The sequence below is a fragment of the Camarhynchus parvulus genome, chromosome 26 (assembly GCF_901933205.1).
Source record: "Camarhynchus parvulus chromosome 26, STF_HiC, whole genome shotgun sequence".
In the NCBI taxonomy this organism is placed as follows: Eukaryota; Metazoa; Chordata; class Aves; order Passeriformes; family Thraupidae; genus Camarhynchus; species Camarhynchus parvulus.
In genome coordinates, this window is record NC_044596.1 from 430,649 (window position 1) to 457,899 (window position 27,251).

Below are 27,251 nucleotides of genomic sequence, written 5' to 3' on the forward strand. Positions count from 1 at the left end.
CAAATATGTTCCTTGCTGATAAAATGCTCTTTGTTTATTTAAGAAATGCTGAGAGAAATAGGGTCGGGCAGGGAGGTTATGGACATACCAGCTCCTGGCCATGCCTGGGAAGCAGAAGGAATGTGGATTTCCTGGATTTGTCCATATTCCATGCTTTATTCTGCTCTGGAGAGGCCCAAGAGCTGACACCACTGTCACAGACATCTTTTATGAAAAATCCTTTCCTTAGGATTTTTTCTCCTGAGAAGCTGAGAGGCCTCAGGAACAAAATGTAAACAATGATTATCTGCTGCTGTGGAATGCAACAGGTGCATCTGTGATTGGTCTCATGTGGTTGTTTCTAATTAATGGCCAATCACAGTCCGGCTATCTCAGACTCTCTGTCCGAGACACAAGCCTTTGTTATCATTCCTTCTTTCTCTGTTCTTAGCTACCCTTCTGATTAAATCCTTTCTTCTATTCTTTTAGTATAGTTTTAATATAATATATATGACAAAATAATAAATCAAGCCTTGTGAAACATGGAGTCAGATCCTCGTCTCTTCCCTCATCCTCAGACCCCTGTGAACACGGTCACACACCACAGCTGTGAAAACATCTCGCTGTCATTCCAATCGTCCCCTGAAGTTTTGTAGGAAAGGGGCACAAGTGGGAATGCAGCACTCTGGAGTGTTCAGAGTCATTGAGGGAGAATGGGGCAGGGCTGGGCTCTTTGGTCACTGTGTAAAGCCCAAAGGAGGGGAGCAGGATTCCACCAGCCTGCCCAGTTTACCCCAGCACTGGGCAGGACTCCCAGCCAGCTCCTGGCAGTGCCCAAATCCCCCTGTGAGCAGGGCACAAGCCCTCAGGGGGACACAGGCCCCAAAATCACCATCAGCCCCTGGACTGCCAGTCACGATTTCCCTTTGCAGATCCCCCGGAACCAATTCCTCCCCCATGGGGTGGCACCACTCCTTCAGCAAGCTCTGAGCACTCATTCCAGCCCTAAAAAATAGCAAATGCAGTTTACAGCTGGTGGCCACCCATCACTGCTCCTACCACAGAGGTGTGGGTGGCACTGGGAGCCCGTGGTGTGGGCTGTGCTTGGGCACTGCTCAGTGGGTGTCTCTTGGGAGTGTTCCAAATCTGAAATCATCAGGATAAACCCCGCCAACACTGTCTTTTTAGTGTCAGTGGCATTACCTTATCCTTGGCCAGAGTTCGTGTGGCCAACAGGGTTCCAGACTCCACACAGACAAAAATACAAAAGTTTGTCATGTGTTTATACATTTTTAGAAGAAAAAAAACCCCAAACAAACAAAAAAACCCCAAACAAACAAAACAACTTCATTTAGTCTAAATTCCATAATTCTCTTCCATTTAATACTATTTTATGCTGTACCAGTTACTGATTTCTCACTTCTTATGTTAATTAGTCCATCTTTTTTAGTCTTTTTAGTATCTTCGGAAAGTAGGAACTTTTAACACATAGATTCTTGTTCATGTCTTCTTTATTTTCAGTTTTCTGCAAAATGTCCTTGTAGCTCATAAATTCAACATTCCAGATGTCCAACCTCACCAATATGTTCTGCTCTCCCCGGTTTTGTTCATTGAATCATATCAGACTTAGTTTATCAAAACTTCAATTTCAGTACTTTTCCCAATCTGTGCTCCTACAGAAGTGGCTCATGGCAACTTTGCTAAATGCTGGAAAAGAGTAATTTAAGAATAACACACTATTTATAATTTATATATAGGCTATGATTAATTAAAACAATTAATTTCAAAGTTAATTAAAACCATTAACTAAAATTATTATTTAAAAGTTCCATTGTTTCCAACAGGGGTTGCATCAGGGCAATCACCTCAGAGTTCCTCCTTACTGGGAGTGCTGGGGGGAGCCTGCAATCACCACAGAACTCTTTTATTGGCGGGTCAGTTGCCTCAGAGACCCTCCCCGCTGGGAGGATGGGGGGAATCCCCTCAGAGCCCCCTCTTACTGGGGTGACTGGGAAAGGCAATCATCTCAGAGCCCGTCGTTACTGGGATGACTGGAGAGCGAAGTTACCTCAGGGGCTGTCGTTACAGGGAGGATGTGGGGGCAATTCCCTCGGACATCCATGTTCTGGGAGAACTGGGGACCCACTTGCTCAGAGGCCCTTGTTACTGGGAGCACTGGGGAGCCAGCATCCTTAAAGGCCTTTGTGACTGGGAGGACGGGGGTGCCGTTCATCTCAGCGACCCTCAGTGCTGGGACGACTGGTGTGCGGGGGATCCCCTCAAGCGCCCTTGTTACTGGGAGGGAGCAGTTGCCTCACAGACCCGCAGCTGGACGGAATCCCCTTAGGACCCCCATTACTGGGAGGACTGGGGCAGGCTGGAAGCCCCTCAGGGCCCCTGCTAACGGAGAACTGGGAGGGGGCAATCCCTCAAACACCTCCATTACAAGAGGGGCAATTACTTCATAGATCTTCATTGCTAGGGGGGATCTCTTCAGGGATCCCCTTTACTGGGGGGGAATCTCCTGAATTTGAAGGGAGGAATCTCCTGAAGTGCTCTTGTTTCTGATAAGATTGTGGGGGGAGGAAGAAACCCTCAGGGACCCTCAGCACTGGGAGAGGGGAATCCCCTCAGGGGTCCCCGTTCCTGGGAGCGCCGCGGGGGGATCCCCTCAGCACGGGGAGAGGGAGAATCCCCTCAGGGGTCCCCGTTCCTGGGAGCGCCGCGGGGGGATCCCCTCAGCACGGGGAGAGGGAGAATCCCCTCAGGGGTCCCCGTTCCTGGGAGCGCTGTGGGAGGGTCCCGTCAGGGGTCCCCGTTCCCGGGAGCGCTGCGGGGGGGGACCCTCACGGAGAGGACTGGGGTGTTATGTCACAGCCCCGGTGACGTCGGAGCGGCGCGCGGTGTCGCGGCGGTGACGCGGCGCGGGGCGGGCGCTGTGGCGCTGTCCCCGCTGTCCCCGCGGGGCCCGGCCGGACATGGCCCCGCGCGGCCGCCCCGCCGCCGCCGCCATGCCCCGCAGGGGCGCCCGCAAACGCCTCAAGTTTCGCGCCGACGACGTGTGCTCCGAGCGGGGTGAGAGCCGGGCCGGGCCGGGCCGGGGCAGCGGGTCCGGGCCTGGGCCGCTGCTGAGGGGGCCGGGGCTTATGAGGGTAGCGACGCCTGATGAAGGGAGCGGGGACTGTGAGGGGAGGCGGGCCTGAGGTGAGCCGGGCCGAGCTTGGCCCTGCTGGTGCACGCCGGACAGGAGGCCTGGGCCCGCATCAGGGCCCGAGGGAGGAGGTAGTCAAGGGCCTGGGCTTCGCCTGGATGAGAGGGATGAGGGGAAGGAGGACGGTCCAGTCTCACCTAGGAGTGAGCTGAGCCCTCTCGAGATTGTGCAGGCAAAGAGCTGCGTCCAGGAAGGATCCCACAGCGGGGTTCTGGACGGATGTGTGGCAATAAGACCTCTTTGCCTGTGGAGGAGGAGCCTGAGACCAGAGGATCAGCCAGGCTCGAGTTGGGCTGTGTGAGGGAGAATGGGATTATCACTGACTGAGGTGGTGGGAGAAAGAGAATTGCGCTGGGCTGGGCGGGGGTGTGGGTCCCCTGAGCCTGGTAGACCAATGGTCTGGAGTAGAGACTTTCTGGGGACTCCTGGCCTGCACATCTTTGCTGAGGCTCATTTTCCTGCTTGTACATCTCCTTCTCGAGCCTCTACTCCTCTGGGGACTGTTCCCTTTAGTCATCGTGACTCTTAGCCCTTTTGTCCCCTCCCCATAATCCCTAATCGCTCTGACCCTTGTTTCCCCCTTTCTGCAGTGACAGTGGCAGATTATGCCAACTCAGACCCAGCTGTCGTGAAGTCTGGGCGGGTGAAGAAGGCTGTGGCCAATGCAGTGCAGCAGGAAGGTGAGTCTGCCCTGGAGCCCCAGCCTTCCCCACACTGCCTTCAGATTTTGCTCCGCATGACATGGGAAGCTCCTCTTCCTTAAACTGAGAAAATTTGTTGTCCTTTAGTGCTGAAAATGAGCGTGTGCTACTCTGTAGACAACCAAATGTTAAGGACTTTGACAGGAGGTTTTGCAGAAAACCTGCTGCAAGAATTGCTGAGTCTTTGTTAGTGCCTGAAATGGCAAGGCTTGGATGTCATCTCCTGCTTGAAGCAGAAAATAACATTATAAAAGTCTTTATTACTTTATTACCACATATAAAACTGTAGATAACTTTATTAGCAGGTAAAGTTCTGTGATAGGTCTGTCAAACATGTGCTGCAAGGAGGGCTTGGGAGGGTGTTGTTGGTTTTTTGGTAAACTTTGCAAAGAAGAAGTTTTCCTGGAAAGGTAGTGCAGTATTTTGTTATCTGCTTCCTCCTTGTCTGGGAGCTTTCTGAGCTAACACACCCCATTTGCTTGAGAAATGGTGAGGTTTTGGCCTTTTAAATGTAGCTGTCACACGTGTTGGAGGTGGATGTTGTGTTGACAGTGATGACTGAACTTTTCATAAAGGGAAGCTCTTGGTTTGCTGCTGAAATCTTGCACTGTTGGAGGCAGTATGCACTTGGCATGAGTGCCTGTCAGGGGCAGTGGTGCTCCTGAACATCCTCTTCAGCTGCTACTTCTCAAGCTTTCAAGATCAGGGCACCTCCCTCTTTTGCAGTCTCCTTGAGGCAAAGTCCAGCACTTCAGCATCACACCAGCAAGCTGCTGGTGTTTCTCCCTGCACCCAGCATCATCTGCTTCATCCAGTGTATCCCCTTCCCTGCTGTGTTTCTGGCTCACCTCCACCTCATCCCGTTGCCTCCGGGTCACAGCAGTTCCGTGCCCACCCCTTTCCCAGGTCTTTGCAGTGCAGTCTCAGGGATTTCCCCTCCGGATTCAGGGATTCTCGGGATCTCTCCTCCCCCACCCCGGGGGCTGTGCTCCAGCCTTATCTGGCCCAGCCATGACCGTGCTGCAGCCTTATCTGGCCCAGCCTTATCTGTGCGTCTCAGGGTGCCACGCGTGGGGACAGGAGCTCCAACCTTTGGCCTTGCTGCTCTCCAGAAACTGGGCTGCGAGTAAAGCCCGTGCTGGGTGTGGCTGTAGTGGGCGGGGCACCTCCCACAGCGAGCGTCCCATGGGAGGTTCACCCACCGGGGAGCAGCGGCCCGGAGGAATTTTTCCGGGCTTCTTTCTTAATGCCTAGGATGGGAGGATTGCAACAGTGAGGTGAAAAGAGGGTGCCTCTGCAGGGTTACAGTGCAGCCATTCACTGCTCGGTGGACTCGTGCTGTTGACTCAGAGGTTGAGTTTTCCTTAGCAGAGTGGGGTGGACTCTTCTTCTAAACCCCACTCTGAGTCCCTGTCAGTTTTGTCCTCTCTTGCTGTATTTGATGTCCTAACTCACTGTCATTTGTGTTGCCACCTATTCCACTCTCTTTTTACCTATGAAAGGTCATCTAGAAAGGGCAGGGGGGAAACAACTGCCATGAATGCATCCAGGTGCCAGGAAAGCCTCCAGTTTACAGAACAAACTCTGCAAAGTGAGGTAGAACTGGTTTAGCAAAGCACTGAGGTGTGTCTAGTCAGTGGGTACAATCAAGCCCTGTCTAAAGACTGTCTTTCCATCTGCTGTCTTTTCATTTTAAAACCTTTTTTAGTGGTTAGAAATGAGAATATTTTCCACCTGAGTTTATGTTTGGTTTCTTGTTGTTGTTGTTTGTTTTTCTGCTACCTGTCTCTGTGATTAAAAAGCACATTTTCCTCTTCAGTGGCTCTGGTGACTGCAGTGACTGGAACTGGGATGTATAAAACCTTCCTGGGCCTCAGTTTGTGCTGAGTAGAAAAGCTTGAACACTATAAGCCTCCTCTGACCTCACTGGTCATGTTCTATTCTTCACCCAGTTTGTTGGGTTGAAATTCAGCTCTCAAATGAATTTCACAGCCTATTTACTTGCCTTTGTGCTGCTGTGGCAGTGCTGGTCTCTGTGGCAGCGCCTCACACAGCTGTAATGCAGGACCACACCTTTCTTTTTCCAAGACTGTCATTACTGACTCTCGTGGATTTTTCTGCCCTAATGAGCCCTCAGTTTACAGATCAAGTTTTGAAAATAATATTTCTGAACAGAGATATGTCTAAACATGTCCCCAGATACGGGGAAAAGCCAGCCCCAAGCTCCAGCTGACTCAACTGGCCGTTTTCCTCACTAGGCCAGGGCCTTCCCCTTCACTAAATTCCAGGGTAAGTGGAACTCCTGTGCACTTGACACTGAGTTCCAGCCCCAGTGGATTGTTCATCAGCCACAGGAAGGTTGTCCTGCTGCAAAGGGAGTGAATCTTCTCCATGTTCATAAAACAGTTCCAGAGCAGGTGCTGGCTCCAGGCTGAACATGGCCATGCAAGGCAACTCTGCTGTTTAGGGAAACCAGTTACCCTTTATAAAGAGGCTGTTGTTTTATTTGGAGTTGTAAATAGCTTCAGCTAAACCAGTGGGATCTGCATAATGTGCTGGTAATCATCCTCATTGTTCATTACTTAAAACAAGCAGCTGAATAATTATGTTTCCCATTCACTCACCCCTGCTAATCTTTCTCTGACAAGGTAATCCTTGAGCTCAGGATTTACTTGCTTGTGTCACTCACCAGAAAGCTTTAAGGCAGTGCTTCCACTGAAGCATCTCCTGGACTTGGATCACCTTTTCCTCTCTGCTGTTGTATTTACTGTTGTTTTTAATTCCAGTAAAATCCCTGTGTGGTTTGGAAGCTTCCTGTGTCCCTACGGAAGAAGTTCTCTCCGTGTCAGGAGAGTCCTGTGACAGCAGTGATGAGATGGATACCAAGGAGAGCATCAATGGGAGGGCTGCAAGAAAAAAGAAGAGCAAAAGGCACAAAGGTGTGGTCACCTGTGGTCCTGGGGCTCTTTGGGCTCCTGCTACGTGTCCAGCGATGCTCATGCTGGGGATTTACAGGATGGTCATGGGGCTCTTGGAGCTTTCTGGAATTTGTGTGTGCACAAAGAAATGCCTGGGGTTTAGTCACTTGTAAATCTGCTGGCACTTGGTCACAGGAACTGTATTTGCACAAAGGCAGAGCCTGGGGCATGAAATCAGAGCCCAAGAGCTCCTTGCTTCTAACAAATATCCCTCAGTCTTGGAAAACAAACACTGCTATTCCAGAGTTGTGCAACTTTGCCCCTGGATATATTGCTTCACTGAACATGGGGTGGTGGCAGCAGGTTTGCTTTGGGGTTGAAGTGCTGCTGTCCATGATGCATTTGTTGGCAAAACACAAGCTCTGTTTTCAGTGTTTCCAAGGCTGTGGTTTGTTACAAATGGGTTTAAAGGGTTCTTTTTCCAGCAAGGAAGTGCATTTGATCCTACTGGCACCTTAATACATTAATTTTCAAGGGAGATGTATCCTTCCGCATTTGCACTTTGTGCAACTCCATAGAAATCCATTGACAATGCAGTGTAAGCATCAAACAGCTCTACTGGACTGGGGAACTCTGCAGAAGTTTCTAGTATCAGGTTGAGAAGCAAATTTTGACCATTTTTCTTGAGCTTAATAGCAATTTATGTAGCACGTGATCATCCATCCACCACAGACTGAGGGTGGACAGCACTTCCTCTGGGAAGGGAGTTAAAAGAGGTTAATCTCTTTTATTAAGGCATCCTTCAGAATCTTGACAAAATAAAATCAGAGTGGCTGGAGCTATGAGTCTGGGAAGACAATATTCTGTTCTACCACAGCCTTGTCTTGTTTCTGCTACACATTTAGGGAGGAAAAAATGATGATAGAACAGTGATGCTTCTGGCTGCCCTCTGAGTTCAGCAGTGTGGAGTTTGATGGCTTCTTGAGCCAGAGCTGACCCAGCAAAATGGGTGTAGCAGCTCATTGTGGGTGTGCCTGCCAAAAATCTGAAGTGCTGTGGAGAAATGATCCCATCCAGAGCTTTCTTTGGCAAGTATCACATGAGGATAAAGAACTGCCCTTTGTATTAACCTGCTGTCTCAGGGTTAGATCTGGCACCCTCAAGTTCCCAAACACCTCTTCTATGCCAGAGACCTCACATCAGCTTTTCCTATTAGCACTGTGCACAAGTTGTGTTTTCCTTCTCTGTTCTTAACCTTCCTAATGCTCAGTATTGTTCACCTACTTTAAAACTAGTTTTTACTCCTAAAGTTGGAGCAATGTCTGGAAAAAAATGTGGTGTAAACTACAAAGCACTCCAGGAATGAAAGGAGTGTGAGCCCTCAGTTCTGGCTGAGCAGTTCTGACACCTCTAAGAGGAGCAGGCCATTCTCTCCATCTGAATTGCATTAACAGTTCTATCCAAGCAGTTTTAATGAAATAAGGAGATTTTTAAAAAGAAGGTGATTGCCAGATGCAGAACAGAATTTTCCTCCCTGACAGAGCTCCTACTAAAATATTGTGACCACTAGAACAAAGACCTGACAAGCCTGGCAGTACCAGTGATCAGGGTCTTCATGTGTGAAGCTATTTTAGTGACCTGTTGAATGTGGCCTTTTCATTAAAAATGCAGGAACTTGGCCCTCCTTTACGTGAAGTTGCCTCTTTATTTGACATCCAATTTTTATTTCTCAGCTTCAGGGTGGTATTTCAGCTGTGCCAGGGTCAGGCCTCAAAACGGGGTCCAGAAAGGCTTTGTGGTTTCCATCCTTGCACACAGCACTCACTTGGACAAGATGCTGAACAAAATGACCTAATTCTGTATGCTTTCAGCTGAGCTGCTGGATTAGAAACCTCCAGAGAACCCTTTCAGCCTGAATTCCTTTATGAATCTGCCACTTTGCCCACTTGTGCAGCAGGGATAGCAGTGGCAGGTGTCCAGCCCAGGGGAGGTGTCTGGCTGTGTGGACACGGATAGGAATGGGAGCAGGGCCGCTGTGGCAGTGCACACTGGGGCTTGGGCTTTCCCTGGGTGTGAGTCAGGGGCCCACGTGTGCTGCCAGGTGTGCAGCAGGTGTCTCTGGGTGGGAGTTGGTGCAGATGGGATGTTCTGCACTAATCCACCCACGTTGCCTTTAGAAGATGCCGAAGGGGGAGGAGGAGAGGAATATCCCATCGATATCTGGCTGCTCCTGGCTTCCTACATCCGCCCTGAGGACATCGTCCGGTTCTCTCTGATCTGCAAGAAAGCCTGGACTGTCACTTGCACTGCTGCCTTTTGGACCAGGCTCTACAGAAGGTGAGACTCTAGAGGGTTTTAAAACTGGTTGTGGGAGGTTTCAGTAGAGAGCAGTTCTCTGCAGAGCTGGAACTAAGGGAATAATTCCTTGTAGGCCTGGGCCCTGTGTTTGCACATTGACATAGTGATGTGGGCCTCTCCTGTGGAATATTCTTATCCCTCAAGGACAAGCTGGGAGAGCTGGGGTTGTTCAGCCTGGAGAAGAGACGGCTTGGGGAAAACATCCCTGTGACCTTCCAGTACCTTAAGGGGGCTTAAAAAGGGGAGCAGAGGGACTTTTTATATTGGTGGGTGGTGACAGAACAAGGAATAATGATTTTAAACTGAGGGCAGAGGGCAGGGTTAGATTGGATGTTAGGAAAAAATTCTTAACTGTGAAGGCAGTAAGGTCCTGGCACAGACTGCCCAGAGAAACTGTGGCTGTCCCATCCCTGTAGTGTCCAAGGCCAGGTTGGAGCACCCTGGGATAGTGGAAGGTGCCCCTGCCCATGGCAGGGGCTGGAATGAGCTGAGTTTTAAGGTCCCTTCCAACCCAAACCATTATAAGATTCTAATATCACATCTGCTTTGGTTATGGAAATGGATCTTTGTGGTGTATTCCTGTATGTTCCCTGTAAAATCTCAGAGCTTTGTGTCCTTTTCTGCTTGCCATGGCCCAACACTTGTATATATCAACCTGTCCCAAGTGTGTAGGGCAGGGTCGGTGCTGAAAAGCAAACATCATTGATGGACAACTTGCCCTGCCTCAAGCTCTAATCACAGCCACCTCCCTGTAATTTGGGAATTTTGGAGCTGTACAGTGACAGGAGTAAGTGAAAGCAAGGAGGGCAAACAGGTGGTCAACACTTGATACAAATGCTTCTGTCCCAGTACATGCCACTGGGGTATTCTTTCAGGAGAGAACATTTTCTTTACGCAGCTCTACCTGTTGCCCAGGAGGCATAAGCAGCAGGGGCACAGAGTGGCTCTGATCACCCTCGCCCCACCCCTGGTTTTTAGTGTGACATTCCCAAGCAAAGGCTCCTTTGGAATGTGATCAAGTAACAGCCATTGAGTGCAGGTGTTCAGGCTGCTCAGGCAGTGCTGAGAGCTGCAGTCAGCTCAGCTGGAAGTCCCTGGGAACCTGCAGCAACCTGCAGCCCTTTGTGCAGCCTGCAGCTGCATCCCTGGCTGGTCTCTGGGCAAACTAGAAATGATTGGGAATTGTAGTAGGATGTCTGGGCTGGAAGTCTGCCTGGTGTGGGTCAGGGCTTTGAGGCTGCCATGTGGTGTCCTGTCAGCTGCACAACCCCCTCACAGCCCTCAGGGTTGACCAGGTCCTGTGGTCAGTAGATGTGTGTGTGTGTGTGTGTGTGTGGAGTGTTCCCTGGCACGGCTGTGTCCCTGCCCTGCCGTGCCCTGGCGCTGACACGTTGCTCTGGGTTGTGCAGGCACTACAGCCTGGACGCGTACCTGCCCCTGCGCCTGCGGCCCGAGTCCATGGAGAAGCTGCACTGCCTGCGCGCCTGCGTCATCCGCTCCCTGTTCCACATGTACGAGCCCTTCGCCGCCCGCCTCTCCAGGAACCCCGCCATCCCAGACAGTACTCCCAGCACTTTAAAGAATTCCAGAGTAAGTGGCATCACTGAGGAGCTGTTTTCTGTTTGGTTTGGTTTTTTCTTTCTAGAAGAAAAACAGATGATATGGAGATGGTCACCAGTGAAGCTGGTGTAGGATGGTCACTAACTGGGTATTCTCAGTGGGATTTGTAAAAGTGGGCTGATTACTTGTGCATGTAGAGTTACTCCTTGGAGTAACTTCTGCTTAAGTCCTATACTACACCATTTTAACCAGCAAAAGTGCCCTGGTATCACTGGATATCAGAACTGCCAGGGATGTTTGCAGCTTCCCTTCCTCTGATCAAGGCTCCATAGGATCAGCTTTTATATGTTTTGCTTTATTCTGACACTGTGTGCCAGAGTACATCTTCTCTCTGTAACAGGCCTCTGGAGAGCTCAGGAGTGACACTGATGCCAGGAGTTGTGTCACCCTGCTTTCCTGCAGGTCATTCATGGTCTGGTGTGTGGGTGAGGTAGGGTGGTGATGCTGGGGTGAGCATGGCAAATATGGAGAGCCAGTGTCTGCTTTGGGACTGGGCTGCACTTGTGTTGGGCTGTGAAGGGCTTGTCTGTGGTGTGGGCAGGTAATTCCCTGTCCTATCCCAGCTTGGAGCACTTGCATATTATTCCTCTTTAATTGCTGTTGACCATTAACTCTGAAATGCCTTTGTGTCTCTTGTTTGGTTTTAACTTGCAACTGGCCAATAATCTCTGAGCAGCGTAAGCAATGATGTGAATTCTCCACCCTCCAAATCCTAGGTCAAAAACCTGTTGAAAGAGGTTTCTGGAGCCAAACTGAAGTGGATTTCATTTAGGAGTTGTTCTTTCTTTTGTATTCAAAATAGAGGAACCTCATCTATCTGTACATGACATCCCACCTTTCTTCCTTCCTCTCCCTGTCACAGGCTGTCCTAGGCTCGGGGAGCATCCAGCAGCACACAGGAGGTGGTGCTGCAAGACAGGGAAAAGCACATGGCTCTGTGTGCGATCTTATCTCTGCATCCAGAGCTCCTTGTTCTCTTCCTGAATCCCCAGGCTGGGGATCTTCATTGCCAACTGAAAAAGCAAGACACTTTGAGGAAATTCCAGTAATCCTGAGCCCAAGCTCCCGCTGCACATGGCTGTAGGAGCTGGAACCCCGAGGTGGTACTGGCAGGGTCGACATTTCAGGAGGATTCCTGGTGACATCATAACGGCTTTGGTGCCCACTGCTAGTGCTTCTTCTGTACTAACAGTTGGAGGAGCATCCTTTAAGTGCAGTCTTTCATTGCTCAGCTTTTAAAAAAGGAAATTAAATGGGGACGAGACTTTGTCAGAGCAGTAGAGGTCTGACCTAACCCCTTGCAGCATGAAAGAGCCACCCTGAGTCTGGTCTTGCTGTACTACTGCACTGCAGGACTCTGAGCTCCACTTGTGTGATTGTGCACACAAATCCCTCAGCACAGAGGGTTTGGAGGAGGACCTGGCACTGCCTCCCCATGTTCTGGCTTTCCCGGGCTTTGGTTGTACCTTTGTGGGTTGCTGACACTAACGGCAATGCCTACCTAAACTGCATGTGGCTAGAGGAGAGCCCAGCCCGGGGTGTGATCCAACCTAGCTTTTCCTCTTTAATTTCCTTTTTTCTTTCCCTAGCCTAGCTTGTGTGGGACACTGGAGCCGTTATGGTGTCAGCAGAGGTGTTTGCCCTTTAAAGACACCCCATTATTTTGGGCGGAGCGGCCCCGCACGGCGCGTCTGAAGGGCAGGACGGCTGACCCGAGGACGACATCCTCTGCCCCTTAGGAGGTACTGACCTTTTGTGCTTCACTACTTGCCATGACCAAACAGGTTGCTAGACCAGGCTGCCTCTGCAGGTGAACTACAAATGCCACTGGTGGAGTTAAACTCAGCAGCATGTGGTGCTCATCTGAGTTAAAAGATCTGGAGAATGTTTTTTTTGGAAAAAAACTTGAGGGCTGCTTCCTCCCAGGTGGAGGTTATTCCGTGCATGTTTCTGAGCTTTACTCCACAGAGCTTTGTTGTTCACCTCATGAGGATTGTGGAGAAAAAAGGTCTTTTAAGGACTTGTTTATGAATGTGACTCAGAGTTGAAGTAGAGGGTCTTGTATCCCCCTTGGTCTCTTCAGAGCCCCTGTGGTAGAGGCTGGCTCTGGCTTCGTTTTATTAGGATCACTCCATCCTGGAATGAAGTTAAATGTGTGCTTTGCCCTGCAACCCAGTCAGGCCTTCTCTCTTCAGGAGAGACTGTGTATGGATCACAGGGAGTTCTCTTTACCCACAGTATTCCTCCTTTACCTGCTGACACTGATGAAAGATAAGACCAGCTGTGGTGGGCTGGCATCTGTGGTGTGGAAAAGCTTTGTGGGATGGCTGGACTGATTTGCCAGGTTCTTTCCTTGGCTGTTGAAGGCTGATTGCTTGTACTGTGACTGGTAGGCAGGGATTTCCCTCCTACAGGAGTTTTTCTGAGCCTCCTGCTCTAGAAGAAGCTCCTGGGCTGGAGTCTGTGGCCCACGCAGTGATAACCAAGTGAAATTGGAGCAGTCCTGATGTATGTATGCATGAGAGGGCAATGCTGGTGACTTCTGAGGCTGGTTGAGGCTGGTTTCTCATTTTCTTTTGAAAAGAGACAGAAGGTTGGTCAGACTGTGCTGTCCTGGCAGTGGTTTTGGACTCGGAATGATGACAGTCAGTGCTGGTAATGGCAAGGTCAGGGTCTCCATTTGACACCACAATGGCTTAGGAACTTCTTCATCCATCACCTCATAGCTCATGTGGTGGTCTTTGTATTTCCCTCTGGATCCTTTCCTTCTCAATCCTTATTCTGTTCTCTGTTGTTCCTCGCTTTAACCTTGTTTGGAACCCAGTTTAATGGGAGTTGCTGGTGGGTAGAGGGAATGGGTGAATCTGCACCACTCACACCTGCCCTAGGAAAGGGACAAATGGCACATCAGGATTTTGCTGTTTGGCACATCAGTGACTACATGTTGCATGAGGAGTTGGCCAGCTTGAAACTGGGAGACCTACACTGCTGAGAGGGTTCTTTGAACATAATCAATTTGAGTAAGTGGCTCCTAATTGCTCCTATGTAATTGTGTTTTCAATTGGAAGCCTTTATTATCTGTTAAAACTTACTTAAAGTGGTGTTTCTAAGGGTTTCATAATTATGTGTTTCTTTTTTCCACCTCAGTGTCTGCTTTTCTGGTGCAAAAAGATTGTAGGGAACAGACAAGAAGCAATGTGGGAATTCAACTTCAAGTTCAAAAAGCAGGTATGAAAGAACCAGATCAACTGTGACTTTTGTTTGAAGTAGAAATTATTTTTCTGGGGAGTAGAAGAGAAGTGGAAACTTTTTGTCCATTCAGAGAATAAATGCAAACAGATTTCCATGGTAAACTAAAGCATGTTGTAGAACTACACTCAGATTTCAGTCTGTGTTACCAAGACATTTAGAATCCCGCATTTTTATTTCCTCCTTCGGTATCCTTTCCCTGCTATACAATGTGGATCATCACTACTAATTGTTACCAGAAACCACGCTGTCTGACTGTAGTGGTCAAAATGTTGATCAAAATCTGAAACTTCTTGTTATGCCATTGCCAAGACTTCTCAGAGAAGGAAGACAGCCAGCACTGCCAGGGAAAGCCTCCAGTAGTTGGTGTTGGGAGAAGCCAGTAATTTCAGGCTACCTTGGGAATTGTGCAGCTTTCCCTTCTAAAGAAGTGGGTCTGAAAATTGTCCATCCAGAGTGATGGCATTTTGTTGTTATTGTGACACTTTGCCCAAATACCTGGTGAGGAGGAGAGACCCTGCCAGGCCACACTGGGGAGGAGCAGCCAAGCCCAGCAGAGGTTCCTGCTTTGCTAAATCAGCCTCTCTTTCTTTCAAGTCTCCCAGATTTAAGAGCAAGTGTTGCAAAGGTCTCCAGCCCCCAATCCAGTATGAGGAAGTGCACACAAACCCAGATCAGGATTGCTGCCTGCTGCAGATCACCACCTTCAACTTCATCTTCGTGCCAATTGTCATGGGCATGACCTTCACCTTGGTGAGTGGGAGAAAGCTGCCAGGCTCTGCAGATGAGGTTCCTGTAAGGACATGAGAGGGCACCTGGATCTTCTGTGTTGGAAGGGACCCACAGGGTCCCCTATTCCTGGCCGTGCACAGGACAACCCCAAGAATCCCACCCAGTACCTATTTTGGGCTGTATAAATCCTACTGTTCAATCTGCAAACCAGTTCTGGGAATCATATGGTTAATAAAGACAGGAAGTGCTCAGAATCTCAGTTTAACTTCTCCATTTCCCCTGTTTGGTGCAGTGAATAGAGAGGATGTAGAGAATGTGCCAGGAGCTGTGGTTAGGCAGTGTCTGGCCACAGGTCAGTTACCAGAACTGCAGCAGGTACAGGAGACAGGGAGCAGTACAAATGGAGGTCTGCCCCTCACAGGAATATCTCTTTATGGTAGTAAATTCTGAGAGGAAAATCCCACATGAGCAAACTCTTTGATTGTGTGTTTGGTCCCTGATTGGGAGTCAGGGTTTCAGAAGTGACCAGTGCTCAGGAGAGGTTCAGTCTGGCCTCACTTAGGAGTTGGGCAGTGAGTTCCAGACTTCTCCTGACAGCCATGTGTTTCCAGGTTCACTTAGAATCAGAGTCATAAAATTACTTAGATTAGAAAAGAGCTTTAAGATCAGTCGCAGCACTGTTGTGTTCACCCCTAACCCATGTCCCAAGTGCCACATCCACAGGCCTTTTGAACGCTGCAAGGGATGGTGACTGCCCAGGCAGTTTGTGTTCTTTTACAACCCTTCCAAGTTTCCAACGTGATTATTTGGGGCTGTCAGTCAGACAGCTGGTTTGGGTGAGAATGAGAATGTGACTGTGAAACACCTTGTACAATTCAGAGGAATTTATAAAGTCTAGAAGTGTGGTGTTGAGAGCTCTCTTGGTCACTGTGACTCTCTGAAGCAGCTCTGGTCTCCTCTCTTGCAGTTCTCCATCTCGGTGAGCACGGACATGCGGCACCACCGCGTGCGCCTGGTGTTCCAGGACACGCCCGTGCGCAACGGGAAGAAGCCACGCATGGAGCAGGGGGTGCAGGTGGTACTGGACCCTGTGCACAGTGTCAGGCTCCTGGACTGGTGGCACCCACAGTACCCCTTCTCCCCAAAGGCTTAGTGCTCTCCTGAGGCTGCAGGAGCCCACAGGGAACTGAATCTGGCAGGCTGAAGAGAATTTCTAGGAACCAGGAAATCCTATTTTTATTTCTGAAATAAATTCTGCAGTCTCCTTGCAAGTGGTTGAAGCTGCTGAGCTAGTTTGTATGTATATAACTTCTGGTCAGTAATGAGCAGAGCTGAGTGTAAAGCAGAAACTATTTGTAAACACACTTTTATGTAAAATTGACATTTTATGATTTGAAAGGAGCTCCCTGGAACTGTTCATTTAAAATCCTTTTGGTGCTAATCAAAGTGGTCTTGTGTTCTGTTGTTCGGGAAGAAGTAGGAGGTTTTGCTTTCCAAGAACTTTCCTTTTTGCTTTCCAGGAACAATCAACAAACAAAATCCATGTTTGTTTTACTGCAGCAGGATTGTGTTCATGCACAGTGTGATATTTCAGTGTCTGAGAAGCAGTGAGCAAGACAGCAGTGATCAACAATAATCTTAATTCCCAGCCCAGCAGATACCAGTTTAAGGAAAGAAAAAGACATAAATGATCAAACAAATGAATTACTTGAAAGAGGAGTTGTAAGGCAAAAGTATGTAAAGGTACTTAAGTTCTCACACTGGTGTTTTTCTTTGAAAAGAAGATCTAAACTTTTAAAACCAGAAAGTGCTTTTCAGAGAACATAAACGGGGAGGGAGAGGAGGAGATAAACTAAAATAACTGAAGCAGTGATGAAGGACTCAACTCTGTCTTTTCAAAGAGCAGTGTGGAAATCGTTTCTGTTGAAAGCCCCCAAGCAACCACTGATCTGGCTTTTGACTAAATAAATTGATTTCTGTGAGGAAGAAGCAACCATGAAACTTCCTGTGGCTCTGGGCTGACTGAGAAGTGAGGGGTGCGGGGGTTGGGCCTGTCAGAAGTGTGGTCTGACCAGAAGGAACCTGGCTGGAGGTTTAATTGAACACGTGGCTTCCTGGGGAGGTGCAGAGGAGGTGCTGCAGGGCAGGGGAGCAGCTGTGCAGATACAGACCCTGGACTGAGCTTTGCTGCTTATCAGATATCAGCTCCTCAGTCCTACTGCACACCACATCTGGTCCCTAGCAGGAGGAACAGTACTTGTCCATGTAGAATGTTCAGTGAAGCTCCCGAAGGAGAGGGAGTTCTGACATCTCGGTTTGGACTTGGTGGTCTTTGAGCCCTTCCAGCTCAGAATATCCAGTGGTTCTGTGACCCCACATGACCCTGGTGTAGCTGCCCAGAAGGAGTTTCTTGCTACTCTAAATCACCACTAAGGACATCTGCCTCAACCTTGGATCTCTGTTGGAGACTCTTTATGTTGACTTCAAACACATTTGGGACAGCTTCTGCCTCACAGTTCCCCTTTCCACCACTGCTGAGCTTCTGTTGATGCCACAGGTAAGTTTTAAAGTTAAGTTGGTTTATTAGAGATAAAAGGCAAGAAAATTGTGCTGTCCCTGTGCTCCTGGGGCTGCCATGACAGCAGAGCCTGAGCTCTGTTGTGGTTGTGGTGCAGGAGAGGCAGGACAGGGCCGGGGCTGGAGCTGTGTCTAAGGGCTGCAGGGGCTCTGTCCCCAGGGAAGCTGCTCCAGGGCAGTGGGGGACAACAATCTGCCTTTTGCTGTGGGGTTAAACACCACTGAACTCAGGGACAGGTGGTGAGCTCAGGCAGTGAAATGTGGTCAGGCTTCAGTTTGTGGTTGTCTTGGAGGGAGGTGGCTGCTTACTCAGAGCCTGGTTCTGGCTGTGCTTCAGGCTGTTTCCTGCTACGTTCCCTGAAACCTCCCTCATCATGATGCCATGGCCATGTGCCTGGTGATTGCTGTTATGCAGGGTCTGGAGGGTGGGAGCAGAATTGGTTCCTGGCTCAGGCTGATGGCAGGAGCATGGAGCAGGCTGGTGTCTGTGTGAGGCTGTGCCCTTACCTGTGGGGAGCTGCTCGGGCTGAGCAGGGCTGGGAACGGCAGCCTGGGCCCTGCTCTGGCTCCTGTGCAGAGCTACAGAACAGCTCCTAGGGCTGTGTGTTCCTGCCATCTGGCAAAGCAGGAATACCTTCTGATCAGGCATATGGCAAATCCAGGGGGCAAAGGTGCTTGGCAGCTCCAGAATTCCCTGGCTGATCCTGGGCAGTGCAGCTGGAGCGGGCGGCACAGGCTATGACAGCAGGAAACAGGTGGATGGGATGTTTCCTGCTACCACCAGACTTACTGGATTCAAATATGGATATTTAGATACAGATGCCCCTAAGCCAGAGATGCCCCTCCCAGGCCAAGGTTTTTGTAGGCTGAAATGTACAAAACATAAATAAAATGTACAAGAAAATTCTCAGTCTTTTCCCTTACAAAGCTCCCAGTGATCCTGGTGCTGAAGCTGTGCTGATCAGCAGTGCTGGCCGGGATTGGGAATCTGTTCTGATCCATGTTGGGAGGATGGGGAGTGGCAGGGATGCTGTGGAGGGGGGATTCTGCCTCTATGTAGAGCTTCAGGTACAGGAGTTCCCCTTGGTCCTTACCCAGAGCATCAGACCCCGAACCCTGGGCTGAGGTTTGCTCAGTGAGGAAGTGACACCAAAGCTCAGCCCCAAGCAGGGGATTTCCACCCTGGCTCCTGAGCCCAGCCTCTCTTGAAGCTTGATTGCCAGAAAAGTCCTCTTCAGTGTCCTCTGGGGTGGGATGCAGTGAGTGCATGGGCAGGAGTGGCTGTGGTTTGGTGTCACCCATTTCTGTAGGACGCAGCTCAGAGGGGTCCTCAGTGATGTGGAAATGGAGCCCCAGATCAGCATCGTGGTGGCTCCCCCGTGCTCTCCCTGCTGTGTGAGGCCCCGTTCTACCTTTGCTTTATCCTGCTCCTGAATAATGGAAGGGCTGTAAACAGATCCTGCCTGGCTCTCTGGTTTCCTAGGGGAGACAGGAAGACTTGGCCACCACCCTCACCCTGCTCTTGTCCTTGTCAGGGTCCGGTGTCCAAGAGGAGCTCAGCTCGGTAAGGCAAGGCCTGGGGGCTTGGGGAAGGGGGCTAGGCCCTGCTCTGGGTTCCCTTGTGCCTGTCCCATCCCAGTCCCTCCACTCTGGCCTCAACTGGGGAACTGGTCCTCCCTGGCCCTCTGAGCTGGGTGTGCCTGTGCAGCCACAGGGCCCTCTCAGAGCAGCCTTTGCACCTGGGGCTTCTCTTCTTCAGCTTATTCTAAAGCAAGCAAAAATGTGCCTTTTAGCCTCATTTCAGCCACTTCCCTGTTTCCCCTGGTCAAATATTTTGGTGAGCAGAGCATGTTTGGGTTTGGGGCCAGAGGGAGGTTTGAGAGCAGCCTTTGGTGCCAGGCTCTGGTTGGTTCCTGGGCACTGGGGCTATGCTGTGGCCCTCACAGGGTGGCAGGTGGAGGCACCCTTTTTCAGCACCCAAAAACCATTTGGGACTTGCTCCATAGCACAAAGGGGGGACTGGATGAACTGGCTCAGGCTGGGCTTGTGGCACTTGCTTTGAGGGCAAGAGGACCCAGGATGTTTGCCTGGGCACCCGGAGCTGTGTCCTAGCTGGATTCCCTTCCTGCTCCAGGCCTGCTGGTGGATGTCCCCGGGGAGGGTCAAATCCTGCCCTAGCACTGCACCCTGAAGCAGCCTGTGAGGACCAACATGGAATTTGGTGGCTCTCCTGCTCCCCTTGTCAGTGCTGGCTGTTCTATTGGCACGGCTCTGCACCCCGAGCGTTGGGGACCCAGGGCTGTGCTGGGTGTCACAGCCCTCCCCCTCTTCCTTTCTGCGGGGGCAGGAAGGACCAGATTTCCTTCCTGTGCAGGGATGGGGGTCAGGGGCAGCTGTGGTAAGAAAAGCCCTCCCCCTCCTGCAGCTGCTGCAAGCCCCACAGTCCTTCCCACCCTGGGCCACTGAGCAGCAAAGCTCTGCTGGGCTGCACCATCCCAGCTGCCTTGGCCCTCCTGGAGTCCTCCAGCCCCTGCCCAGGTGGGAATCCCAGAGTGCCTTTGCTCCAGTGCAGGTGGGGTGTCCCCACTGAGCCCCTGGGACCCCACTGGGACAGATCCACTGCCACCTCACCATAGGAATGTAAGGATTTAAATCCAAACAATGTAGGAAAAGCGAAAGCCAGCGGATCTGGGAGCCTGGGGACGTCTCTTCTGCCTTCCCAGCACCATCACCTGCTTCCTGCTCTACGTTCTCTCTCTCACAGAGGAGTTCCAAGCTCCATGTGTTCCCATGGGAGCAGCTGGGGCTGGAAGTTGTCATGGAGGATTTGTAGAAGATGGAGCCTGGTGAGAGATGTGAGGTCTGCCTGAAGGTAGGAGAGGTCCAGCAAGGAGAGAAGGGAAGTGGGATCCACACTTGTGTGTGAATAAATAGGGGGAAGGGAAGGGAAGGGAAGGGAAGGGAAGGGAAGGGAAGGGAAGGGAAGGGAAGGGAAGGGAAGGGAAGGGAAGGGAAGGGAAGGGAAGGGAAGGGAAGGGAAGGGAAGGGAAGGGAAGGGAAGGGAAGGGAAGGGAAGGGAAGGGAAGGGAAGGGGTTTCCTCTCCATGGGGCTGCTGTGGGAAGGAGCTGATCTGGTTGGGAGCTGGGGACGAGCAATGCCATTGATGACTTGTGGATGCTCCAGAGCCATGTTCCTGCTCTGAGTCTGGAGGAGGGAAGCAGTGGGAGAAAACGCTTGGAGGGTGGAGGAGTTGGGAACAAATCTGGCCCTGGAAGGGCCCTATGTGGCCCACACTGGTTCACTGGAATGAAGGGGCTTCAGAAGGGGCTTCAGCCCCAGCCCAGCTGCGATGCCCAATGCTCCAGTGAGGAGCTGGAGTGTGTGGGGAAGCTGTGGTGTTCTGGGGCTATGTCCCGGGTGGGATCAAGGTTCTGCCCTGCCCCAGGGTGCCAGGCATGCAGTTCTGCCTCTGCAGCCCCAGAGGTTTTTGCCACCTCAGCACAAGAGCTGGAAAAGAAATGGGCAAAAAGCTCCATGTCACCAGCTCCGTGTCACCAGCTCCTGGCTCGGTGAAGTGTCAGGTTCGTGCCAGAGTTTGGGACGCTGCGGCTTGGCAAGAGCCCCCAGCGGGGGTTGCTGCTGCCCGGGGGACAGGAGCTGCCTGCGAGGATGGAGTCGGTGGGGCACAGCTGATGCCATCCTGCGCTGCCCGTCGGTGAGGCTGTCGCAGGTCCCACGGCGGGCTGGGGGCCCCTGGGCCGTCCCACGCGGGTCCCCGCCGACCTGGCCAGCTCTCTGAAGCTCCTGGGACCGAGGGAGCCGGCGGACGCTCCTCCTCTGCGGGAGGCAGGCAAGGACTCGGGGTGGGGCTTTGCCGAGCGAGAATCCTGAGTCCGGCCCGTCCGGGGAAGTTGCCGGGACCGAGCGCCCCGGAGAGGCGAGGCTGCCGCCCACCCGTGAGTCTCTGCCCTCGGCGGATGCGTGCAGAGCGGGGCTGGCCAGGAGCCATCTCCTGCTGCCGTGGGAGCGGGTGTGAGGGCAGGGGGCTGGGCTGGGGGCTCCCCAGCTGTCAGCGGTGGGGACAGGATCGGTGTAAGTGTCCCTCCCTGCAGGGACCTCCCTGTGCCGTGGGACACCTGAGCTGACTGAAAGCTTTGGCCCCCGGAGCCGTGTGCTGCTAGAACAGGGCATTTCCCCTCCTTTGTCCCCGTGGGACAAGCCCTGGAGCCGAGACAGTCAGGTACAGTGGGCCAGACCCTGGCCTGACTCCCAGGGGGCCCAGGAGCCCCCATCCCCCACAGCCTCAAATGGCCACAATTTGCCCATGGGGGACGTTGTGCTGCCACAATTTGCAGTGTCCCCCACCCATTTCTGGTGCTGGGTTCCATCCCAGCCATTTCCACCCCGGGGACCCTCAGGGCGGGGCACTGAGCTGTGCTGCAGGAGAGCTGGTGTTTACCTGCTGGGTGACACAGCCTGTGTCTGTGCCTCAGTTTCCCCCAGCATAGAAAGGCACTCCTGGCAGTGGGCAGGAAGCCCTGGCTGTTCCCTTCTTGTGCAACCAGCCCTGCTCTCCTCAGTGCCGGCGGAAGCAGCTGGAGCTGCCTGCACACCGGGAGCTTCCTCGGAGCCCCGTGGGACTGAGGCTGGGAATGGACTGTTCCTTCCCCCTGCCCTGCTCTGAGGCTGGGGAGGAGTTTGGCTCCAAGCATGTGGCTCTCAGCTCCTCCTGGCCAATGTCCCTATAGCAGGGTGGCTTTTGGGAGCATCTGCAGTGGGGTGCTGGGCTGTGGGGAAGGTGCATGAGGTGCTTGGAGCAGAGTGTGGGGACAGGGATGCTCTCTGGAGGCACTTTGAGCTGGAGCAGGAAGATGCTGCACCCCTGGTTGTGCCCACTTACCTGGGCTGCTTTGTTCCTCCATGGAGGCAGGAATCCAAAGCCCAGTTAGGGGGCTAATTATGGGGCTGCACTCGTTACCTTCTGTTCTGTGCCGGTGATCCCTGTTCCCCATGGGCTGCCTGCTCCTTGGGTGAAGCTGCTCCTGTGAGAGCTGGGGGTGCTCAGCAGCATCTTGTTTTCCACGCAGAATGGGCTGTTGGCAGCCAGACATTCCCCAGCAGCCAGAAAAACCTTTGGCCAGCCTGGCATGTGGCCAGGCCTCGCCCTTCCCAGCTCACTCCGGAGGTCCAGGCTTGGAAATCCACGTCCAGGGTGGCACCAGGGTGTGATGTCCCTGTGGCTCGGACGGATCCCTAATGCTGCTCCCCCCTGAGCTGGTGAGGTCCCCCATGTCTCCAGAGCTGTAAGGGATGGAGAGGCCACGCTCTCTGCTGGGACCCGGACAGAGAGATTAAGCAGCTGCAGGAGCTGGTTGTCTGTGCTGCGGGTCAGCCCTGCCCTGCCGGGCAGCGCGGCTCCGGATCCGTGTTTATCTGCGAGGGAGCAGCCGTGTCCCTGGGCGGGGTCAGCGCTCCAAGGGCCAAGTGCCTGCGGATCGGATCGGGGCGCCTGCTCGGCACCAGCCTCTTGGGGAGCTGACAACCCCTCCAAAGGGCTCCTGGGCGCAAAAATGAGGGTTCTCCTTAAAATAAGCCCAGCACACGCTTCAGGGCAGCAGCCCCAGAGGTGCTGTGCTCCAATCTGTGGGGCCTGCGGGTGGGCTCAGAGCACAGCGGTGCTGCACAGCTGCACAGCAGTGGTTGGGGCAGGAAAGTGTTCAGGGTGCCGTCCTAGGAAGCCCAGCCTTGGTTTGGGAAGGCTTTGGAGGGCTTTGCCTCCACGTTTGCATTCAAAGCTGCTTTGACCAAGCCAAGTCACTGTGAACAGCTTGGATGGGGCTCAGGCTGTCTGCCCCATCAGGCTGGGCACTTGCCCAGGCTCAGCTGCTTCTCTTCCAGGACAGCACTGTCATATTTATAATGGAAAAAACCCAGGCAAACACAGGAGCCTTTTAGCCTCCTGCCACACCTCTGCTACCATGTACATTATCTCAAGTTCGCTGCAACTTGCTTGAAGTTGACACTGTCCCCTCAGGGACACCTTTCTTGTCCTACCAAGCAGGGGATGGAGCTGGGACAGGGCGAGCTGGTGCCTGCCTGGAGGAAGGTGGGGAACTGCTTCCTCCTCACAGTGCTGGAAGAGCAGCCTGGGCCCATTTGAGACCTGAGTGTTTCCCAGGGCTTGGTGACAAATCCTGGGGTGTTGGTGACTGCTCGTGGGGTGTCCCCATGACCCGAAAGTTTTTTCTGAGGCTCTGTCACCTGCATTTCTTCTGCTTCCAGCTCCGGGGTGCTGCTTGGGGTGTCCCAGGGCAGCCGAGGTGTCCTGGGGCTGATTTTGTCCTGGTCAGGTTGGGGTTTCCCTGTCCCTGCCTGCCCAAAGGGGACAGTGCACAAGTGTCCCCTGATGCTCCATGGCTGCTACAGGTGTGCACCTGTGTGTGCTCGGGGCAGGGGGTCAGTCCCACGGGTGTATCCAAGTGCTGTCCTGCTGTCCCATCCAGGGGGTGGTGGCTTTCCCCAGCCTGTGCTCTGACATGTCCCCTCTCCCCAGGCCTCAGCCAGCAGGTGCCATGCGATGCTCTCTGAAACGCTCCCTCACGGTTCTGCTCACTGTCTCCTTCCTCCTCCTCCTCCTCCTCCATGGGAGCAGCCGGCAGGAACAGGATCCCCTGGAGGTGAGTCCCCAACCAGTGACATCCCACTGGAGAGGCTAGTGGAGCATCCTGTATCCCTTCCTGCCCCGCATGAACCCCAGCCTCAGCTCTGCTCTCTTCCCTGCCCCCTCTCACCCCAACACCCCCCACCTTCTCCTCTCCCTCGGGTTGCCCTGGGCAGATGGACCCCCCTGAATCCAGGAGTTGGGAGGGCAGGACAGGGGCTCCCCTTCGCTTCTGGGTCCCCCTCTTGTCATCCCCCCTTGCTGCATGGTGCTCTGGGATGTGACCTGTTGCCTGTGGCTCCCATGCAGGTGCAGCTCAGGGGCCTGGCTCCTGACACCATCCTGCAGCTGCTGCAGCCAGAGGGAGCCCAGCACATCCTCAGGGACACAGCTGAGCTCTCTGCACTCCACAACATCTCCTACCAGCTCCTCGCTGGCTCCCCGGCTCCCCGAAAAAGTGAGTGGTCCTGGACCCTGTGGGTATGCACATCTGGGTGTGCACAGCTGCACATCCCAGCACAGACCTGCCCCCTGAGTGCTGCTGGGGCAGGGAGGGGCTGGGTCCTGCCTTTTTGGGTGGGGGCCTGCCTACAACCTCCACAGCCTTCACTGCTCACTCAGGGGATGGAGGAATTGGGGAAGCTCCACGTGCTCCACGCAGGGTCCAAGTTTCTGCACCTTGGGACTGGGTGACTGCAGGTGTCTTGGGCTTCCCAGACCTCTCTTTGGGGGTTGCTGAGATCCCAACTCCCTGGGGTTGAGGTTCCGGTGGAGATGGTGAGCTGGCCCACTGGGACAACCCCATAGTGTGGGAGGAGTGGGCCAAGCTCTTGGACAGGTGCACAAGAAGCAATTGCCATGCAAACCCTGTGGGAAGGAGCCCAGGGCAACCTGTGAAGCTGTGTGGAAACCAGCACAGGAATGGTGCTGTCCCAGCCATCAGCAAGAGAAGCTGAATCAAGGCAGCCAGTGCTGGGCCATGGGGAGGACACAAGCTGCCTGATCCCAGTGTGGGTGCATCTCCATGAGGTGTGGAGTGGGGAACGCTTCCAGGATGTGCAGCCATACCAATAAGCCATTTCTGCCCTATAGACTCTCTCCCTGCACTGTTACTTGCCTAGATTTGGCTTTTTAAAGGTGTTTTTCAGGAATATTTCTTCAGTGGAGCCCCTGCCTCCTCAGCCTGTCTCTTGCTGCCATTTGGGCCAATTTTGGGCCTCTCCTGAGATGCTGAAGGCTTCAGCTTCAGGAAGGAGACAACAGCCTTAGACATGGGGTTACAAACAGCACTGACCCTGCAGGCTGGCCATGGGAAGAGGTTTTTGGAGCCCTTTTGTTACATCTTGAAGGGAAGAACATCACTATGGTGATCCCAGGTCATCCCTCTGCCTCTTCATGCCTTTCCTTTGCCTTGCAGAATTCCTGGCGGTGGGAATGGCGTCTGTGCAGAGGCCACGTGGTTTCTACCTCCTGGCCACACTCCAGTCCCTGTTCAGCCAGTCCACGGAGGAGGAGCTGCAGGAGATGGTGGTGGTGGTGCACCTGGCTGACACCGATCCTGGCTGGAACGTGCGCGTTGCTGCCACCATCGCCCAGAAGTTTGCTCGCCACATCCTCCTGGGCCGGCTCCTGCTCATCCATGCTCCCCCTGAGTTCTACCCCACCCTGGAAGGTCTGAAGAGGAACTTCAACGACGCAGAGGAGCGGGTGAGGTTCCGCTCCAAGCAGAATGTGGACTATGCCTTCCTGCTCGCCTTCGCTGCCAACCTCTCCTCCTACTACCTGATGATCGAGGATGACGTGTGGAGCGCCAGGTCCTTCCTGACGTCCATCCGCAGGGCAGTGGCTTCCCAGGAGGGCTCCAACTGGGCCACCCTCGAATTCTCCAAGCTGGGCTACATCGGAAAGCTCTACCGCTCCAGTGACCTTCCTCGCCTGGCTCACTTCCTCCTCCTCTTCTACCAGGAAATGCCCTGTGACTGGCTGCTGGTCCACTTCCGCCAGCTGCTCACCCAGAAGGACGTGATCCGCTTCAAGCCATCTCTCTTCCAGCACATGGGCCTCTACTCCTCCTTCCAGGGCACTGTCAACCGGCTGAAGGATGAGGATTTCCAGGCTGATGCCTTGGACCTCCCGGACAACCCACCAGCATCCCTGTACACCAGCATGTCCATCTTTGAGAACTACGAGCCCCTCAAGGCCTACAGCTCGGCACAGGGGTACTTTTGGGGCAAAGACCCGGCAGCTGGCAGTACTTTTACCATCGTGTTCCAGCAGCCAGCCCGAGTCAGCCGCGTCCGGGTGCGCACGGGCTCCGTGGAGCGCCCGGGCGATTTCCTGCGCGCAGGGCTGCTGGAGCTGGGCCAGCGCCGCGACCGCAGCCGGGACTGCTCCTCCTACGTCCCTGTGGGCTCCTTTGAGAAGGGGACCCTGGAGCAGCAGGGCCTGGAGAGGGTCCTGCCTAGGCCCGTGGAGTGCGTGAGGATCCGGGTGACCCAGGACCAGAGCGAGTGGCTCATCATCCAGAGCATCGAAATCTGGACCACAGCAGGCACTTGAGCACAGCACCTGTGGCAGCATGTCAAAGCAGCTGCATTGGGTTCCTTTATTTTTCACATTGCCTTTTTGGATAAGAAATTATTGGCTCTCACTGCCCTATGTCTGGAGAGATGGGAACCACTGCTGTGGGCTGTGGGTGGGTCTAGGAGCAGGGCCCATCAGAATGTACCTGCTGGGGGATGCCCCAATGAGCCAAGGAGGGGGAAGGATGTACAGGACAAAGCTGATCAGCTAATTAACAAACCAAATAATTCATCAGGCAGTGGTATTTTTTGGAGCCTCTCCACACCTTACTTGTTATAAGTTTTCTAACTTTTTCCAAAACTCTCAATTTCTCATTCCCTCCTCTCTGATCCCATTTCCTAGCTGCTCCTGGAGGGGTCAGGGGAAAGTCTGGGGGTGCTGCTCACCAAACCCTTCACCTGCAGGCTCAGCAGGTTCGTGGCAGCAGCAAGCTCCCACTGGTGCCCGGCCATTTCCCGGTGCCGATCGGGGGCGACGGCCACCAGATGGACCCATCGGCCCGGCCACGGGCAGCGCCTCCCACCAGCGCTCCTTGTTCCCGCCCTCGAAGGGAATAAAACCAATTCCCAGGGACCTCACTTCGTGTTTTTGCTTGGTTCACACGGAGCGGGAAGGACAGGCAAGATGGGGCATCTAGAAGGGCGAGGAAGGCACAGAATTG

At 53.0% G+C, this 27,251-nt stretch overlaps 2 protein-coding genes across 5 annotated transcripts; both read left to right on the plus strand.

Moving 5' to 3' along the window:
• Window positions 1-2,928: 2,928 nt before the first annotated feature.
• On the plus strand, window positions 2,929-16,214 carry TMEM183A (transmembrane protein 183A). Of its 2 annotated transcripts, none has more exons than XM_030965935.1 (8): window positions 2,929-3,054; window positions 3,781-3,870; window positions 6,678-6,830; window positions 8,987-9,146; window positions 10,577-10,757; window positions 13,935-14,015; window positions 14,634-14,789; window positions 15,736-16,214. In XM_030965935.1, exons 1-8 carry the CDS (start codon window positions 2,958-2,960, stop codon window positions 15,919-15,921), a joined length of 1,104 nt encoding a protein of 367 aa, XP_030821795.1. In that variant the 5' UTR covers window positions 2,929-2,957; the 3' UTR covers window positions 15,922-16,214. The 2 variants fall into 2 exon arrangements, with proteins under 2 accessions (XP_030821795.1, XP_030821796.1); XM_030965936.1 differs by having other exon boundaries at window positions 8,990-9,146.
• An 862-nt stretch (window positions 16,215-17,076) lies between these two features.
• On the plus strand, window positions 17,077-27,154 carry MGAT4C (MGAT4 family member C). Of its 3 annotated transcripts, none has more exons than XM_030965779.1 (5): window positions 17,077-17,325; window positions 20,110-20,217; window positions 23,900-24,023; window positions 24,317-24,464; window positions 25,425-27,154. In XM_030965779.1, exons 3-5 carry the CDS (start codon window positions 23,919-23,921, stop codon window positions 26,564-26,566), a joined length of 1,395 nt encoding a protein of 464 aa, XP_030821639.1. In that variant the 5' UTR covers window positions 17,077-17,325; window positions 20,110-20,217; window positions 23,900-23,918; the 3' UTR covers window positions 26,567-27,154. The 3 variants fall into 3 exon arrangements, with proteins under 3 accessions (XP_030821639.1, XP_030821640.1, XP_030821641.1); XM_030965780.1 differs by lacking the exon at window positions 17,077-17,325 and adding an exon at window positions 19,797-19,883; XM_030965781.1 differs by lacking the exons at window positions 17,077-17,325; window positions 20,110-20,217 and adding an exon at window positions 21,256-21,302.
• Window positions 27,155-27,251: the final 97 nt, after the last annotated feature.